The following is a 20,382-nucleotide window of genomic DNA, read 5'->3' as shown; positions in this document are numbered from 1 at the left end:
CACACGTGCGAGCGAGCCAGCATGCTGTCCACTACAGAGGGCACACCAAATGCTCCTTGCTAGTCACTAGTCCTATTCCACAGCCAGCCTTGTGTGCACACAAAAAAGTTGAAGGACTCTGGGCAGGGTCCCAGTATTCACCACCCAGTGTAGTGAAATTACACTGTTCTTTTTCGAACAAAAATACAAATTTAATTAATGGATAGAAAAATATCAGGACAGAACAAAAAAAAGGTAGATGGGAAAGGCAACAATTTGGACTAAAAATTAATTTTTATTATAAACTAAGCCTCCTCCATGCAAACTATAATCTCTTTGCATTTTTTAAAATAGGAGAAAAATAAAAGTCATGTATGTTTTATGGCAAACTTTAGAAAGGGAGAAAGCAGGGAGAATTTGTATTTAAGAAATTATCAATGCCTCCATTTTTGCTATGAAATATATTTTAAGAGATGAAAAATGAGGCACGTGTAAAAAAAATTGTTAAGTAAACTCAAGTATAAATGAAATTACAAATATGGGTATGATCAAGAGATTTCCCACCTCTAAGATACATCTTTTTATTTTTAAGGCCACTCATCAAATTTCTTTTAATACGAGAGCCATTCACTTAAAAAACAATATTAAACAACGTGGAAGAAATCTAGCTGAAAATATTCTCTGTGGTGGGAGAGAAATACGTGAAAAAGACGTATTTTGATAATTTCTCAATATTTTTAAAAAGTAATTTCATGACCATTCTGGAAATAATTTTTTTTTAAATAATTTCTACACCAATTTTGTGTCTCTGGACTTTTTTCTTAAGTTCTCCTAGCCCAGGGCTGTTTGGTGGACATTTGAAGGTTAAAAACAAAATCATGTTTCTGTGCTGAAAAGTTATCAAAGACCAGCTCTCTGCTGCATTTGCATTGTTATTAGGAACACATACATACACACACACACACACACACAGGCAGGCACACACACACACACACACACACACACACACGCACACATTGAGTTTAATGTGAGGCTAGTAGAGAAACAGAGAGATTAGACACAAAGAAATGTAAACAGCTCTCACATGCAAGGAAACTAGGTTACGAGAATCCCAGCACCAGGCATTCACCAGTCACCATGGAAAACAGGAAGTGAGATGCATAGCAACCACAAGCCAAAAAGCAGAAAAGCGCATACCTTTAGCTTGGAATGAAAATCACGAGATTTCCTTCTGGCAAGAACCTGAATGTGACTAGACACCTGCAGGGTAGGGGAAGGGAGGAAAACAAAGGAAAAGCCTGTAACCATGGAGATGAAAAGCCCCCTACAACTGGGCAAGCCAGACGTACCTTAATGGCGGCTTGAATTTCTCGAACTTTCTTTCTTGCTAAGACCTGTATATGACTAGACACCTACATTGTTCGGGTTTATGAGGGGAAACAAAACAAAACAAAACAAAACAAAAAAAGGAAATCAAATATAAAATCGCTACTCCTTGGGAGGGTTTGGGGTGGGGTGGGGTAGGGGGTGGTTATTTGCATCTCAACAAAGCTCTGCAGTTAGGAATACACAGTCCCAGCCAGACACAAGCCCCCAGCGCTGCTCTAAGCTTTTCATACTGGGTCATCACTGCAGTGACCTGATTCAGGCTGAAAGTTTAGGCTCGTCTTAGTTTCCCCACTCGGGAGAAATGGGCACTGGGAAAAACTCATTTGGGGAGGGATGAGAGGGGGAGCGTAGGCTTGTTTTCTTTCTAAAATTAAAAAGGTGGGGGTAGAGGTAAATGAAAATATTTATAGCTTCTCAGTATCAGGAGGGAAAATCCTTCTCAATTTAGAAGAGACTCTCCATAAATTAGCACATGCTGCAGAATCAAAAAGCCGAAGCTGTCGGTTGTATTCTGATCTCATTAAGAGCTCTGGATTCTGTAGCAAATGTTAAAATAATACTGACATGTAAATTAGATCTCAAAGAGAAATGGAAAGACCCAGTTAGCAGAGCTTTTTTTTTTTTTTTTTTTTTCCCTTATAAATATCTTTAATCCTTCCACTCTTTTGGGTATTGACTGGGCGCCAAATGGATTTGCATATTATTACAAAGCGAAATGTGTGAATGCAGCCAGCCAGCCATCCTGTTAAAAATCTGGGTTGAAAACCACACGGATTTGCTGAACAACAAATTCACATTGGAGAGGTATCACCAACTGCTGCCTAAAAACATCCCTAGGATGCCGGGGTGTGGATCCGTAGCCAAGCCCAGCTTCTGAAACACAATGATTCCACTGGGTAAACAAATTTGCATCTCTTTCAGTGGGACTTGGTTAAATTTAGAAGAGTCCCCCAGTGAAGGGGTCACCGGGCAAGTGACCAGAGCTCACAGACCAGCAGACAGCCCAGGTCCAGCACTCTCAGTATGGGAGGGATTAGATCCGTCCGTTCCAGGAATTTAGAACCTTCCATTTAAAAGTTCAACGACTCAGACTGCGTGGCCATTACCTCATTTCAAATTCTCTAGCGACTCTAAAAACAGGATTTATGATAATAAAAGATCCTTTTATCTTTAACTTTGTCTCTGAGTTCCAACTATTCTTTTTCCAATTTGCTTTTGTACTTTTTTTTTTTAAAGTACGGAGAAGCAGAAACTCCCCCATCCTCTTCACCCCTCCATCTGGCTCCTGCTGTTGCTTGTTTTCACCCGAATTTTGTTCTTATGTGATTCTCTGACTTGATGAGGGCCACTGTTTGGGGGGAGGGTGGCGGGGGGAGCATCCCCCAAGCAGACAATGCCCTGCCTCTGCGCACTGGCAGGAGGCCACTTCCCTTTGTGCTGACTCAGCAGCGAGGCTCCCAGGCTGTGGCACATGTAGCATTCCTGGGGAAAAGCCTCTCCCCATTATAAACACTCATGAAAACAATTCCTCACCGGGAAGAGAACTGAAATCTGCTGCTCAGTCTAAATGAGACCACAGTTTGGCTTGCCTTTTGGTTTGACTGCAGTTTTCAAGGACCGTGCCATATCATTCAGCACAAATCAACATTAAAAAATAATTTTTTTTTTCTATTAACAACTCACCCATGAGGTTTTTTTTTTTTTCCTTTTCTTTTTTAGTTAAACACTAACTAATTTCTCATCCAATCCCGTGCTAAACTGGGTCATGTCAGAGATTTGGGCTGCTTTGCATCTGAAAGAATGAGGGAAGGCAGAGCCTTGACAAAGGGCAGAGGATTTCTGATAAGGCTCTGCAAGGAGGTACTGAAGTTGTAATTTCATTTCAGTCACAGCAGCTACTGACAAAAAGCCATCGCTTAAGAAGCAACAGTTCCCTGGACGCACATCATTTAACATCATATTCAGGCCAATACCCAAGGCTGCTAGCATCACTTTTTCAGTGAAACGATGACTAATATGTAATCGTTCCATTACTATGCACAAAATCTCAAAATTTCATAACTTACAAGTGTATTCGCACCTGCCATTTTTGCAATGTTTGCAGATGCACATTTTGGGAAAGACATGTCAGTTGTGAAATATGGCACAGGAGCAGCTCATACACTGTCCTTAGCAGTGAAACTTTCCCATATGAGTATAACAAGAACTTGGAAGACCACATAATAAAGGGTCACTGAAATGATGAACAGTGAAAACTGAGCCAATTTAAAACACCTACAACACTGACGTCCTTACAGGGAACTCAAATTGGGGGCTCCTAGGAGCCAAAGCACAGCCAGCCACTGCAGCCAAAATGCCTCCTTGGGCCATTCGGTGACATGCACAATTTCCAGGTGGTATATTTTACCTGTTTTCTGGTCCGCGTCTTCCCTGTCCTGAGTTTGATGTATCTGGCTATCAATTCATTCCTACCTGAAAGAAAGAAGAATTTACAATAAGGTGGGTAATGTAAAGAAAAAAAAAAGGGGGGGGGTCTCTGAAAGCTGGAAATAGAGTTCAGAATCAAAAAATTTTAAATTGCAGCTATGAGTTTATTAATGCTAGAAAAATAGAACAGCACAATTGTTTGCAAAAATGTTTACTAGGAAAAATTAAGATGAAGGGCATTTAATTTGGAACTTAGACCAGCAATTGAGAATAGAAATGTATCTTTTTAAAATGTGCCTTGTCATTTGCATGCCGGTACCTAAATGGGTGGTCACTCATATAAGCAACAAATATTAATATAATACAAAGAAGGATTAGTCTGGGAGAAAACAAACTGTTCTGTTTTAGTCTTTTGTTTTTCATATTCATTTTCCTTCTCATTCAGTTTCTACTCACATATGGTTAACTATAGTTAGAATCATTATAGCCACAAGAGAATGAACTGCTACAGCCAAGGAAGCCCTACAGCGGTAAGAAGCAGACACCCCTCCTCCCACGGTACTACGCACCAGTGACTGACTATGCACAAATCACATCAGTGAAAGAAATGACTCAACCAACCTTCCGTACCTGCACCATTGGGAAACTGAGAAGTCAGTCTCAGACAACCTGACTTCGAAGAATTATAATATAATAAGAAAATATTAGCCAGGCGTGGTGGCACACACCTATAATCCTGGCACTTTGGGAGGCCGAGGCAGGAGGATTGCTTGAGGCTAGGAGTTCAGAGGAGAGGTGAGACCCGGTCTCTACAAAAACCAGAAAAATTAGCTGGGCGTGGTGGCATGTCCTACAGTCCCAGCTACTCGGGAGGCTGGAGCAGGAGGATCACTTGAGCCCAGGAGTTTGAGGTTGCAGTGAACTGTGATGAGGCCACTACACTCTAGCCCAGGCAACAGAGATCCTGTCTCAATTAAAAAAAAAAGAGAGAGAGAGAGAAAGAAAATATATCCCCAGAAACTAAGTGGTACCTAAGATACCACATAAAATAAAAACCCACTTGTACAAGACATGGATCCTTTTGAGCGGGTCATATTGATGACTTCAACTTGCTCTAACACCAAGAATTGAAAATATTCTTACATACTCTAACAGTAAATGGAAACCCTCCATTTCATACTACTACTTTTGGCTGGCTTTCTATCAGCTCCATCCTAAGGAGAACTCCTTTTGGTCGAGAACAAGTCTCAAGTCTGCTGCTGTGGCATTCACCCGTGTGTTTCACCAGCCTGAGACTGCCGGGCCAGATCCTACTTCTCCTTGAAGGCTCTACTTTAACATCACACCCTCAGGGCCCTCTTCTCTCATCACTCAGCTAGGTTTGGTTGCTTTGCTCCACACTCCCACGACAGCACAACCTATACTTCTCCTTCCTAGTATGTGGCCGAACCGTAATCATATACACCATAGTTAGTTGTACAATCTGTGTTCATGGTCTTACTTCTCCCCAGACATACTGTATACTTGCAGAAGTCAAGAACGCTGTGTTGTTCCCCAATGTCTCCCAAGCACTCAGCACCCTGCTGAGAATGAATGAGGCACCGAGGATGAATGAATGAGGAAATAACCCAGCCCTTGGTGAAAGTCAGTGACCACATCTCCCAGACCTCCCCTGGTAAAGAACTGGCAACCGTCCTTATGGAAGTCTTGTCTGAGAACTCTAAAGATGTTCTTATTGCTGCTTAAAATATTCCCTATAGTCATAGCTCTATCACCTGTCAGTGCTGGGACAATGCAGGACACAGTCACCAACAGAAAGCAAAGGAATCACAAAATCCTGGGGCTACAAAAGTACCTCTGGGTCATCCATTCTCATTCCTGAAAGTCTAACTCCTCATCAGCCTAAGCCAGCATTTCTAGAATTAACAAAGCAGCCCATTTTATCTTAAAACATACTGAAGAATAAAAAGACCCTCCTTGGCCAGGCATGGTAGCTCACACCTGTAATCCTAGCACTTTGGGAGGCTGAGGCAGGTGGATCTCTTGAGGTCAGGAGTTCGACCAGCCTGAGCAACATAGTGAGACCCTGTCTCTACAAAAAGTAAAAAAAAAAAAATTTAGCTGGGCATGGTGGTACGTGCCTGTAGTCCCAGCTACTCGGAATGCTGTAGCAGGAGGATCATTTGAGCCCAGGAGTCTGAGGTTGCTGTAAGTTATGATGATGCCACTGCACTTCAGCCTGGGGAACAGAGTGAGACCCTGTCTCCAAAAAAAATAAAGATCTTCCTTATTTGAGGTTTCCTGTAACTTTCATCTCCAGATCCTTCTTGTTCCTCTTAAGTCAACAAGAGCAAGGCTACAGACATATCCACATATAAATCCCTACTGCTGTTTCCAGTCTTTCAGGCATAGTTGGGATTTTCAGACACAAATACAGAACCTTAAATTTCTCTCTGCTCCATTTCATCCTGTTAGATTCAGCCTATCACTTCAGCCTGTCAGGGTCTTCTCAGATCTCGATTCTGTGACCGAACTCTCTTACCACAGGAAAAGGACCTCTAAATTCAGTTTTGAGGATTGCTTCTCTAAGCATTCTCTTTCAAACTTTTGAGAACTACCAATATCCCCTGTAGTGTCATCGGGTCTACTTCTCCATCTCTCAGAGGGTTGTACAGATTTTGCAATTTGTCTCAAAGGCTCGCTGATAGCAGAGCCTAGCCAGGAGTACCTAATTACCAGAAGCCAGACCGAAATGACAATGTCTGCAGACAAGCTAAGCATCCTCCAGCTCAGGGCCTCACGGTGCACCCTGTTCAGGGCTGTCTGAGTGGCCCAGATGAAATAGGTCTAGGGCTCCGTATTACACACAATTTCCTCTGAACCTTGTCCAGATGGCAAAAACGTCTCCTGCCCTCAAACTTGCTTACTTTCTGTGACAGAATACCTTCGTAAGTGTGACACATAACCTATGGAACTAATTTTCAATTTCTTTCGGCATTTGGTTGAATGGATAAGATCAACATCAGAGACAGCCACATTTGACTATATACCCTGCAGTCTCTGCACAGGGCATCCCTTGGAGTTAAGCACCGTTACCTCATACTTTGATTTAGGTATAGGATAATGATATTCCAGTCAACAATGAACCATATATATGACAGTCATCCTGTAAGATTAAAATGGGGTATTTTTACTGTATCTTTTCTATGTTTGGATACACAAATACTTACCATAGTATTATAATCTCCCACAGATTTCAGTACAGTAACATGTTATACAGGTTTGTAGGCTAAGGGCAGTAAGTCATACCATATACCCTAGGTGGGTAGTGGGCTATTCCATCTAGGTTTGTGTAACATTCTATGATGTCCAAACAATGACAAAATCGCCTAACGATGCATTTCTCAGAATGTATCTCCATCATTCAGCAACACATGACTGTATTTCTAAAAATGACTACTTCACCAGGCCCTTACTGAGTACTGTGGGCTGAACACTACGCTCTAGTCATCATTTCATTGAAAGCTTATCTTAACTCTCGTGTCCCTGTTCTTCAAATGTGCAGGATCACCTTTCAAAAGTCTGTTCTTCTTTTCATCCATTTTTCAAGTGACAAATAATAATAATTTAATTCTTTAGACTATTAGAATTGCCTACTTTAACTTACAAAATCTTCCTTTAAACAACTCTTTGAAACTAAATAAATTCTCTTACATGTTCTAATATTGCTTATAAACCTGGTAAGATTTCAATCCTCCCCCAAATTAAAAGTGTATATCAATTATTACTTCATTATTCATTTTAATTTGGAAATACAGGCTAACGTTACCTAAGTCAAATTATTTTAAATAATTACTTGAAATATCAAATATACATCTATCTTTTAAATCAAAAATATTAATGTGATGGCTTTGATACTATTAAAATTTTCTGTTTAATTCTAAGTCTTCCCAGAATTAAAATAAATACACATTAGGAAAAGAAGTATGCCATTTCAAAAAATTTTGGAATTATCTTTTTGGCTGCTTGGGGTTGTGTATATACTATAGATATCCTCACTGGTGTCTTGTCAGGAAGCCTGACAGGACATCCTGAGCCCTGTTTCTATAGCCCTGCCTTCCAAATGGGGTGGGCTCATACAGTCTACAGTCCTGGATTTGAATCACATTACTATGGCACAGAATTTCCTAATGAAGGACCAGGAGCTAAGTAGCACTAACCATTGCTGATATAACTGGACATGGGTCCCCAGTCTCCACAGCACAGTCCTGTTTCACAGCCACAATCCAGATGTTGGGTGTTAGGAATGTTAACCTTTGTTGATCTAATTCTTCTCACATACACACACTCACAGTGGTGCATTTGTCACGTTACGTGACAAAAATGACTTTTCAACAAGGTTAACATTAAAGTTAATTGCTACTTTCCTGAACTCATCCTGCAGTCATTTGGGGAGCATCTTCCTTTGTGCCGTATATCACACCACCTGTCGGGGTATCAGAGATAAAAAGCCTCTCTGGAACACAAAACTTCCTTTAGAAATGTACAACGTATCACTTCTGTATATCTTGCTTTTCCCACAGGCCGTAGGCGGCAGCAAAAGGAAACACAGCCTGACCTGCCACTTTTAACTGTGATCCTCACCAGGCCCTGTAATCTAGTTTTTATTTTATTTTTCCTTTCTCCTGAATAACATAACACAGTTGAAAGTGAGCCCATCACCGGCTTCTCCCGCATCCTGGATTGCCATGAAATTTCCTGGTAAAGGGGCAACTTAGAGAGAGATTCCAGCAGAAAGACACCGAGTTCGCAGCTTGCTCTGTGCCTGCCTTACCCAGACAGAAGACTGGTTAACGTTGTTGTGGGCTGTGTGTATAATGGGATGTGGCCTCAAGGTCATGTTTGAGGCACAGCAAATGCAGGGTCTGTGGCTAGAAATTGTAGCCCAGAGACACTCCACTTTAACAGTGTAAGAGCCACTTCGTAATTGAATGGAGCCAGGGAGCCACAAAGAAAGAAGCAACAAATGGATTGCTCCTCTTCCCTGGCTGCAGCCGGTCCTGCGGCAAACTCAGACCCAAGCAGGGCTGAACCACCCCGGGCTTGGGGAGGCGGCTTCAGTGAGGAAACCTCTGCTGGCCTTCCCTTTGCCAGGAGGGATACCTGAGGATTCCCCACTCCCTTTCTCCATATTAAAAGAATGAGAATCAGAAAGCAACTCAAGCTTCTCCTGCTTGCTAGACCAATGCTGTATCAAACAGACACTGGTGTGACGGCTGCAGTGTTAGGGTCTTTCACATCCTCTCCCAACCCCTAACTCTGCCCAGCAGTACTATTAGACTACTAGAATGTTCCCTGTTAGCATGTTGGACTTTGCACCTGTGTGCACAACTGCTCTCATGGCCTGTAATGTCCTTGCCCATTTCTGCATATGTGGATCGTGCCCATCTTCCAAACGCCTCGTTCTTCACAAGCCTTCCCTTCCCTAAACATCCACAGCCCTTCACCTGGGCTTTCTTGCTGGTACATTTCGGCACCTGTCATGGTTGCAGCCAAATTGTCCTTGGTAACAAGAACCAACAACGTGCATCTCTTCTCTGCCTCCCCTTCCAGAGCAGCTCAACATTTGTGGACCGAGTCACTATTCAGAGCAGAAAGGAGGCTCCTGTATTCCCATAATCCAGTTTGACACTGGATCATAAAGTAAAAAAAAAAAGGGAAGGATGACCTGGTGTGAAGAAGCAAAGAAAGATGCCTTTGCGAGGTGGCACTACCATGGGGCCCGGCTCTGGCCTCCCACACCAGCAGCAGCGCAGAGCACAGAGAGGGCAGTTTATAAGGAACGTTCTCAGGCAAGACTCTGCAAGATGGCGCCGAAATACTTTGTACCCATCGGACCCATTTTTATCAGCTGGGGTTCATCTAAAGCAAAAAACACCTTAGGATATGAAAGCCAACAACCAAAAATTATAAACGAAGGGGACCCTGTGGGAACCAAGTGTTGCTGGCTAGGGAAGGGTCTGCAGAGGGGGATGTCTAATCCCTCCATCTGTCCTCCTGAGGGTCTGGGGGGGGGGGGCATAACCGTGGACACCACCAGAGAAGGCAGTACAGAGTAGTATTAACTCATCTGTGAGGAGCTAATATTCATTAACCCTTTCTTCCACATTGATGCCACAGCAACTTGTCCCAGCAATACCGGGGAAGGAAGGAGGTCTATTGAAGCTGGCCAGACACCCACTGGTCAGACTGGTCAGATTTGGACTGTGTGCTGATGGGACACAGCAACGTGCCAGAATTACAGGGGGTAAGAAGATACCATCTCTGCCTTCGAGGAGCTTGCATCTCTTTGGAAGAACCCTCACCCATGAGAATGGGGCCAGACTGCCCTAAAGAGTGCTCTCACGGGACCCCAAACCTCCCATTCGCAGCATGCAGCACAGCAACTGTGTTCCATTGTACGAATGACTGCACGATGGACACCTGCCCCCTCCACCCCCAACTGCTACCAGACAGGAAGCGCCACAGGAGCACAGAGACAGGCTGGGTTTGCTCATCACTGTGCCCCAGTGCTGAGAATACAGCAGGTCCTCAGTAAGTACACACTGATGGAGTAAATCAGGGCTCCCTGACCTATGGCGAGTTGTATAATTCATTATATATTACAATGTAATAACAATAATAGAAAGAAAGTGCACAATCAATGTAATGCGCTTGAATCATCCCCAAACCATCCTCCCTCCTCCCCAGTCCATGGAAAAATCGTCTTCCATGAAAATGGTCCCTGGTGCCCAAAAGGCTGGGGACCACTGGTGTCAGTGACTGAACAAGAAGGGCAGGGGTCACAAGGCTAAGCTTAGGCAGAAGGGAAGGTTCATGAAAAAGAGCACCTGAGCCAGCCCCAGACTGTTGCCAATGAGGAAGTGTAGACACCAGTGTCTTGGTTAATCCTCAATATAAATCATTGACCAAAAATCAGCACCAATGTGGAAAAATCACCAGAAAGGGCCAGGCAGCCCGTTCTGGGTTGTCAGGGGCTGGTACTGCATGTTCCCAATCTAAAGGTTCACGAGAGGGGCTGATGGCATTCAGGAGATGAACAGTGGCAACTCCCAGAGACAACATGTGTCTGCATTCACCAAGGGGCTTATGAAAAAACAGCTTTAGAAGAAAGAATACACAGAGGAAGGCTGTGTTAGCCCCTGGTTAGTCAGAATTTATACTTCGCATCCCTGCAAAATGTCTGCCAATAACTCAAGTCCCACCTTCCTGGGAGTTTCTATCAGTCAACGGCAGTTGATAACATTATCAAGCGACGGCCCCATAAAACACTGTGTTCTTCATCTTAGAGGAACAACTTACAAACTACACATTTGCATTGGATTACAGGGGTCAAGTAGAGACCAGCAAGTAAAAATGTCTAAGGCTATGTAGGGAATACAACAGCTATGTTAGACAGAAGTTCTTTTTGTTTAATTATTTCTAAAAGAAAAAGAAATATGAATGAAGTAAATTTTTCTACAGGCTCATTCCCTATAAGGCAATAAAGATATGCCACACAATCACCTTTTTAATCCTCTAATGAACAGTTTGACTAGCCATAATACATAACTATGCCTCTAGCTGTTATTCTTTCTAATCCTTCCTATACACAGCTACCTAAAACACAGTTCTGGTTAACTACTCTACTGCTCCAAGACCTTCCATGGCTCCCTACTGCCTGCAGTCTAAAGGAACAAACTGGTGTTCAATGTTGTCCCACCATCCGGCCTCTTATTTTTCATGATACCCCCCTGACTACCACCTTGATCCATTTTACCACCACCAAAACACACACCTGGCTCAAGTTCCCTAAACTCATCCTGCCACGCTAAGGTTTTCTTTACAGCTGCAATACCCCTTAAAACCATCAAGCAAAATCTGTCAAGGGCCAGCTCAGATGTTGTCTCTTCCAGGAAACCTCACCTGAAATGTCCCTAAAACATGTACTACACATGGAATGTGTGGAGAACGGTGAGCCAGGGAGCCAGCTGCCTGGAGCTAACCTCACAGACCAGTGACTAGGAAAGATCACAGTATGACAACGCCAAGGGAAACAAAGATACCATGAGTTAAAATCAAATAGCTTAGTATATGAGGGGAACGATGGCTTGACTCTGATTAGGAAAGTAGCATGAGAGTCACCATTCTTTGCTGGTCCCCATAGTTCTTTACTTCTTCATGCATCGGGACGCTGCCCACAGTCTGACTCTGTTCAGAGTTCCCTGTGTAACAAATGGACTGTAAGTTTCTTAAAGATACAGTCCATGTCTTCTGCATCTTGGTATCCCATGTGCTCAAGGTGTGTATGGGATTGAACTTGAACTTGAACTTGCTGCTCCCAACTGTGACTTAAATAGCACCCTACCCGCAGGCTCTCAAAGGGAGTGTTCAGTTCCGATAGTTCTGCCACTCCTCTTGTGGGCATTCACTTTTTCCTTCACATCGACATCTGATTACATTGACTTCCTACATCAATAGGTGCCCATCCACTGTAAGAAAACACAAACTGTTAGCCTGGTACCTAAGGCTAACAGCCCACTCCTGTATAGGGCTCGTCTATTCTAATACATGGATCTTCACAGAGTTCCCCAAACCATTGTCATGCTTTTCCACATCTCCATCATTTTGTGCAACCATCTGTCCTTAAATATTTTATCTCTTCTCCTTTGCCTGCAAACTCCTATTCATCCCTTTAAGCCCCAACTGGAACATTTCCTCCCTGATGTCTTCTGGGAGCTATCATTTCTTCCTTCATATCCTCAAGTACCAAGTGTGGATCCCTGCTGCTGCTGCTGAATGTCTGCTATACTGCCTTTACTTACATATGAGACTATTCACCCACCTCCAAGAATAGTAGCTGTTCCATGGAAAGCATCCCTCTGGTTCTCTCTGACCCTAGATCTGGCACCTTAATTAAGGAGGTGCTTCCATAATTGTTTTTAATGAATGAATGAGGTTACCTCTTCTGTTTAAAGAAAATCAGAAGAAATGATCTAGAAAAAGATTATGAAAACTGACGAACACTGCCATATCACCTGAAATCGGTAAGCCCTTTTATAGTTACAATTATTTTAGAGAGAGGCGCCACAGTTTTCCAGACCTGCATTCTGGTCTCTTATCTTGGCTCAAGTGTGATCCAATGCAGGCTTGTTCCTTCCTCATGCCCTACCCCCAGCCCGTCACCTCCAGAGCCACAGTCATAAGGATCTCATCCCCCAAAGAAGCTAATCTCAACGTTAACCCAGGAAAGTCTTGTTAATGAAAAACTGGGTTAAGAACACTCTGTTTATTTATTAATTATTTGGCCTCAGAGAAGTGTGAAATCCACACCTAGAAGTGCTAAAAACTGCTGGTCCTGAATGAAGAATCTTTAAAGGTGGCAGTGCCGCAGATTTTTGGTTTTCGGACTCAGACGTGTGATTGCCATCCTAGATCTTTCTGTGGATACTGTATTTATCAGTTGTGTCCATGTGGGCAGCTTGCTTAACTTCTCTAGACCTCTACTTCCTCACCTGTAAAATGGGAATAACAGCCTCTCTTCTGGAGGGTTGCTGTGTGCACCCAAGACAACAAATGTGAAGGCTCTGCCCCTTGAGGTGCTCTGAAATAGCCTTTTAACTATCATGTAATGTCACTGCACTGGGTTTTATACGTCTTCATTGCTTGAACTGATATATGAGGTCTTAAAGGAGGTTAAAAATGCTTTCTGTCCAGGATACCATATAACTTGGCTTCTAGTATAAACCTATGGTACTTCTACTTTCAGTGTTATTGAAATTGAACACCTTTTCCAGTCTTTGCATCATCCTCAATTTTCAAAATGATATGGCTATAAAAACTGTTTCCAAGTAAAAGGATCACTTTATTGTGCTACCTTAACATTAAGGGGGCACCATGCAAGCTACTTGCTTGCTACGATGATCTTTTAATTTGAAATAGATTCTTCACTGAATAAAATGACAAGAATTAGGGTTTTGCCAGAGGCTACCTGTGGCCAAAATTCTTATAATTTGAGACAGATTATGAAATTCTCTCTATGAATGGGCTAGAGGCATTGCATTGAACAGCATGTCCCTCACTGGATTTGCAGAATTTAGTTCTTAGTGTAAAAACACAACTATCACCAGAAGAATTAAGGGTCAACTTTGGTAGCCAGTGTAACAATGGCTACACAAAGGTAGAGTTATGCAAGCATTAAATCAAAATGACATGCACATGGGACTACCTGCTGCTGAGAAAACATGCTTAAGAAAAACCTAACTGTCTAGGCACTTAGTAATCTTCGAACAATAACATGGAAAGTATGATGATAAAGAACAACATTTTAAAATGCACTTAAAATGAAGAAATTGAAATCTGGGGGGTAGAGATGGTATGAGGCTATAGAAAGCTGGACAATAACATGCGAATACCTACATGTGTCAGTACTATGCAAAGCTCTGTGCTGATACACTCACATATTTAACCTTCACACCCACCTAATTCCTATTTTATAATAGCTGAAACTGAGATTCAAAGAAGTTTAAGCACTTGCCCAAGTTCCCAAACTAGTAAGTGGTAGAGTTGGGATTTTAATCCAGCTTTGTCTTCCTTAATATTAGAGCCACTGCTAAGTGTTTAACAAGAACAAAATCTTAGATAGGCGCAGAATCTAACCATGAAATGGACTGAGTTATATGCACAACCTTAAAAGTTCTCTATGCCTCACCTGTAACAAAGCCTCAACTCCTCTTTAATGCATTCAAGGCCCAAATAATCTGGGCCCAAAGGTACTCCCCTGCCCCAGTCAATAAATCACAGAATATTTTCTTCTTGTTCCTTTTTTTTTTTTTTCTTTTTTTTTGAGATGGGTTCTTATTCTGTCACCTAGGCTGGAGTGCAGTTGTGCAATTATAGCTCACTGCAGCCTCAAACTTCTGGGCTCAAGCAATCCTGCTGCCTCAGCCTCCCAAGTGGGACCATAGGAGTACACTATTACACCTGGCTAGTTCTTTCTAATTTTTGTAAAGATGGGGTCTCACTACATTGCCCAGGCTGGTCTTGAACTCTTGGCCTCAAGCAATCCTTCTGCCTCAGCCTCCCAAGTTGCTGGGATTACAAGTGTGCACCACTATGCCTTGCTAGAATATTTTCTACATAAAAGGATTGTACTAGGCTCTGGAGGAGAAATGGGGTAAGAAGTCAAATAATGGCAATAAAAGACAGAATTATTAGGAAGAGAGGAAGAAATGTCCTGAAGAACAGTTGGAGACAAAGGTCCAGCGATGTTTCCTCCTACGGTTGTCATACTCTGGGTCACCTGACCCACCTACCCTAGCCACATCTGACCTGTCTTAAAACAAGCAGTAACCAAAGCAACACTGTCCAGGCCAGTCACCATGAAGAATGCAGTGTCCTGTGAAACAGGCTTTCCATCTTAGATGATGACCAAGGAAACCAAACCAATAGCCTCTTTTGACTGAGCTCTAGATTCAGGAGAGTCAACCCATTTTTATTCTCCTTTTAAATTTCTAATGACCCAGATAACATGCAAACACAGTCCCCCTGTAAAAAAAAACTTATATATGTTACATAGACAAACGGGTTTTTGCCTTTTCTCCTGCCACTTTCCACACACACTCCTCACTGTCCATAGAAACCTGTATTTCTCGTGCCGTGTCGGGTGCTCTTCCTTTTGTGTGAAATGACCCTCCCCCTGCCGCCCCCACCATCCCATCCAGATCCACTGAACAATGACTCCCAAGCTGCCAAGAGCCCGCAGCAGGCTCCCTCCACTCCTGGCAGTGGGCTGGCGCTGTCCCTCCAGCTCACCATACTCTGTGCACACCGCGATAGCACTAGCTGCACTCTGCCTGTGGGTGTTTCTGCTCGTTTCCTGGACAAATGTGGAGCTTTGGGAAGGCAGGGCCCATGGCCTACTCCCATTGTTTTCCATCCTCCCAACTCTGCCACTGTATGAAGAACGTGCTCCTCAGTGACAGTAGTGCGGATTTTAGTCCCTCCCTGAAAGAAAAAAGCATTTGAAGACGAGACATCATGGCACACAGGAGGTAGTGACAATGTCTCCTCTGAAGAGTCAGGAAGAGAAGGGAAGCAGCAGGAAAGAGAGAGAGAAAGCTTGGTGAGAGAGAAACAAAACAGGCTGCCTGTCTTCAAGGAGCTCACAGTCGGGTTGAATGCCCACAGAATGAAGAAATACTGATAAATTTTTCCTCTTCTTGAGCTCCAAGAAATGGAAGAGGCACCTGCCAGCACAGCTGAGACAGGATATCAACAAAAGAAGGGACTAGTGTTTTATTCCCTAGTAGAATGAACCTGGAAAACTGAAAAGGCTTTCCTTCTTCAAAATTAGCTCAGTCTTTCCTGCTTTTAATTCTTGTGATCTGCATCAATTTCAGATTCAGCATCCTTCCTCAATCCACCACCAATATAGAGGATAACAGCTGGCATTTAATTGAGAAAAACGTATTTTCTAAGAATTATCTTAACTTTTTCAAAGGCAGAATGGGTAAGAATGAACCGGGTAATAGCAACTGAATGAACTAGCTCAGGGCCGTATTCTTGATAGGCATAGTATTTTCTAAAGACAGAAGGCATGTATACAGTCAAGGTGGCTTCATATGCAAGTTCATTTACCGCAGAGAAGTTTGATTTTTTTTTTTTTTTTTTTTTACAGAAAGGCAGAGCCCAAACTATTCATGTGGCTCCAGCCCTGAATGTTGCTTTGTAAAGATATCTCAGAGCGAAATTATCCAGCAAACCCTTGTGTGAATAGAAGGTTCCACAAGTCAACAACCGCTTAAGCAGTTTAAACCAACAAGCAAGATGCCCTCTATTTAAATGCTATGAGTGAATCTATTTTAAGCCTTTAAAAATCCTTTGGGCAGGTGTTTAAGCTGTGTACAGACTGAGCCTGTGGAGGCTCTGGGGGGTGGGGGTAGGCGGGCTCCTCTCTCCATGCAGGCAACATTTTGTTCAGACAATCTTCCTGCAGCAGGTCATGTGACAAAGGCCAAATAAACAGCATCTGGGGATTTTCAATTACAGCCCTTCGCCCAGCATGCCTGCACTGTAATCTCTACCAGATGAGGCTCAGGCCTCCCTATTTTCAATAATTCACACACTGTGTACACATAACATGACAATAAGGGCATTCATGGTGCGGCCTGATTCACAGATCAAAGCTAGCAAAGGGCCAGCTGTAAGCATGCTCGGCTGCTGGATGATTCATGCCTTTCACAGGCTTGGAAAGACGCTCCGCAGGACCTGGCAAGCCGGCCTCTGTCCTGTGTGGTATGCTGAGCAAACCTTGAACATGAACGGGGCACAGGCCCCTGGGACAGCCAGAGAGGCAGCCAATTCCATGTGCATTTGCAAGTATTGGGAAAGATTCAAATGCCAATCCACTCAACAAGCTGCCTCTCCGACAAAGTTGCCTTGGCCTGTGCAAGACCCATGCAAAAGCCCACCGTTCATGGGGACAGGTGGTTCTCGAGACCAAACCTGTTATAAAAAGACAGTTCAGTACCCGCACTTAATAAACCCTCAGCCAGGTGCTTGAGTTTACGAATCCACTGGCTGTGCAGTACCCATTTAGCCATCACACACACACACCCCACACACAAACAGACTCAGACACAGACTTCTACATGGAAGTATACTGTTAATGCATGTCACAGAGATTGGGTCTGGGTAATGGAAGAAGACATTCTGTTGTTACTACTGAAGTCCTTACATGTTAACTCAATTAACTCTCCTGCTAGACTAGCGTGTTTACCACCGTGTGTATGTGTGTGTCTGCGCTCTCACACACGCTCTTTGAAAGCATTCGGAATTCTCAAGCCCACAACATTCCAAACACCTCTTGCCCTGCAGGGAGAGTTGCAAGTGGAGGAAATAAGGACACCACTTTCCTCATATAAAGATTTCATACCCGTCAATCAGGGCAAGAATCAGGAGAAAGCCATAATGGTGACTTCCTCGGAGCCAACACATGCTGCTCACCAGCTGTGGGCTGTGTGTCCTTATTCTCTTTTCTCTCTCATTCAGAATGGTTTCCTCTTAATCACAATAATCCCAAAAGTGCTAAAACATATCAATCGTTGGGTAAGCCCTGCCTACAAAGGGCCAGCCGGCTGGCTTTTATGGCCTTGTCCAACAGCAGCTGATACTTCATTCAGTGACAAATCCAATTTAGCAGTTACAAGAGGTTTAGCATCCCTGAAAAAATATTGGGGTTGATCTGACATTCTGAAGTCAGCAAATGCTCCACTGCCATATCGTTTTAGAAATTTCTGTGCTGTCATATTTGGATGTCTATAACCAACTGTCTCCCACCTTCCCCACCCTGGCCCCCCACGAGCTCATGGTAGTGATGGAGGCAGTGGCAGCAATTTAATCCTTGGATAAAAAATATAGGCCACGATAGCACGTGGAAACTGAATGAATAATGTGATTTTACCATCACCCCCGCAAATACACAAAAAGGAGAGTAACTAGCTCTACTTTTCAAACAGGAATTTCTAACAATTGAAAGAAAAGACTAGGAGGTAAAATTGATTTTACTCTAACCGTTGGACTCGAGGTCAGCTCTGAAGAGTAAAAAAAAAAAAACAAAAGAAGATAAGCAAATGTGAAGCTTTTACCCTGGGATTAAAATTTGTCTTATTAAAAACTATTGTAGAACTAATGTAAAAACTTTGTAATTAAATTATTTACATTCACTTTAAATATTAAAATGTTAAAACAAAGGTAAGCTTTCAGTCATGAGGGGAAACAAGAAATTGGCCAAAAGGAAAATTAGTTTTAGAATATTTATATACATTCTTTACAGCTAATTATATAAATTCAAGTTAAGAGAATCTCGAAAGAAAATAACTTGGATAATTTAGCTATTAAAAAAAATTCACAACCAACAAAGTATCATTTTTAAGCAACAAGGTAATTTGTGAACTAAAATAAAAGGGACATGATATAATAGGAATATGGGCTGATTATTCCTTTAAAATTAGGCTTTGTAGTCCATAGTTGGCTATTTATCCCAACTCCAGTTTTAATGATACAAAAAAAGTGACCACAGAAACATCTGGTTTAAAAAAATAATTTGAGTTTTCAGTGCCATAAATGAGACGCATGCAATTGTGGCTGGCAAGATATCAACGATGGAATATTCCATACATGGAGTTCCTATTTCATGTGGCTTTAAAACTTTATTCTTTTCTGTGGATTTTTTAAAGCATAAACTGAAAACTAAAACAAAATAAAACAACCAACCAAAGCCTGCAGACTTGAGAAGACATTTAGCTTTTGTGAATAACAATCCATTAGATTAATATTTTGTCAATGTCACTTGTCACAACAAAAGCAACAGCATTTATAATTTACTCTAAGACTGGTTTAATTAAAATTCAAAAAACCACGACAAAGCTATATTGAATTTCATTCGCCGCATTGTAATTACTTACTTTGTAGCTGACTATAAACAGTATTTTATTACATCCACAAAAATGCATTTAAAAGCTAACAGTAATTCGTAGACACTGAGAACTAAGGGAACAAGTCCCGTCACTTCTGCTTTGAATAGAGAGCTACTTCCTACTTTAATGTGACATAAGAAAATGAAAACCCATGATCTTTTCCATCTAAGGGGATCTATGGATCTGCCCACATTATCTTCATTTAGAGCTGGGCCCAGACTCCCCAAGAACACAGATTTGGCAGAGCCAGATCCATGTACCTCCCTCCCAAGACCAATAGAAAGGGTCTGACTTGGCTCAAACCCAGCAATGAGACAATGGAGGCTGCCAGGCATGATGGATGACTTAAAGGACTTAAAACCACCATTTGCATCCTCCCAGATAAACAATTAGCTAGAAAAAAAATTTTTTTTTCTTTTTTCCTGGAAGCAACTTCCAATGCTGTTTATCTGCCTGGCAGGGGAGAGTTAGTTTAGTGAAATTAGACTTACTTTAAGAACATGAGTCTGAGACATTTTCTTAAAGTGTCTCACTGGAGTGGGAACAAACAAACTCATTCATTTTGGATAAAAAACAAAGTTTAGAATTTTAAAAATTAGGAAAGGCTTAAAAACTTTTAACTCCCTTAAAGCTCATATCAGAAGGTTTTCAAATGTATTTGTTTAGTTCATTTTTCCATCTCCTCTCCCTTCATTTTAAACCCATATAATTCTTAAAGGCAGCATAATAAAAAATTCACTTATTGAACAAGGCAGGCAGGCATAAACACTATTTAAGCATGAAAGAAAGGAAACGGCCTTCAGACATGCTTGCCAGATAACAGACATGTTTGCCAGATAAAAATCAGTGGTTCTGAAATTGCACACAAGCAATTTTCTGGAGCTCATGAAGACCCAGGAGGGAATGCTTGAGAAACGACAGAGAAATATCTTAAAAGTCAACCTGCATTTCTCTAGAATGAATTTGCAGGACTGTGTAAGAGTACCTCCGGAAGTTCACCAAGCCTCCATTAATAAACGAGGCAGCAGTGTGGTTTCCGTGGCAACAGACACTCCTAACTCTCCAGCCA

General features: G+C 42.3%; 1 protein-coding gene across 2 annotated transcripts in view; it reads right to left on the bottom strand.

Moving 5' to 3' along the window:
• TEAD1 (TEA domain transcription factor 1) overlaps positions 1–20,382 on the bottom strand; it is a 243,943-nt gene that overhangs the window by 61,807 nt on the left and 161,754 nt on the right. Inside the window, exons 3-4 of one of the 2 annotated variants that reach the window (XM_069469584.1) lie at positions 3,776–3,840; positions 1,177–1,239 (exon numbers count right to left, since the gene is read on the bottom strand). In XM_069469584.1, coding sequence (XP_069325685.1) covers positions 1,177–1,239; positions 3,776–3,840 — 128 coding nt within the window. Of the gene's footprint in view, positions 1–1,176; positions 1,240–1,328; positions 1,392–3,775; positions 3,841–20,382 lie in introns of both variants that reach the window. The other variant, XM_069469583.1, reaches the window with a different exon arrangement.

The sequence above is a fragment of the Eulemur rufifrons genome, chromosome 6 (genome assembly GCF_041146395.1).
Source record: "Eulemur rufifrons isolate Redbay chromosome 6, OSU_ERuf_1, whole genome shotgun sequence".
NCBI lineage: Eukaryota > Metazoa > Chordata > Mammalia > Primates > Lemuridae > Eulemur > Eulemur rufifrons.
The sequence above is the reverse complement of the archived record's forward strand: the minus strand, read 5'-3'. Positions and strand labels throughout refer to the sequence as shown.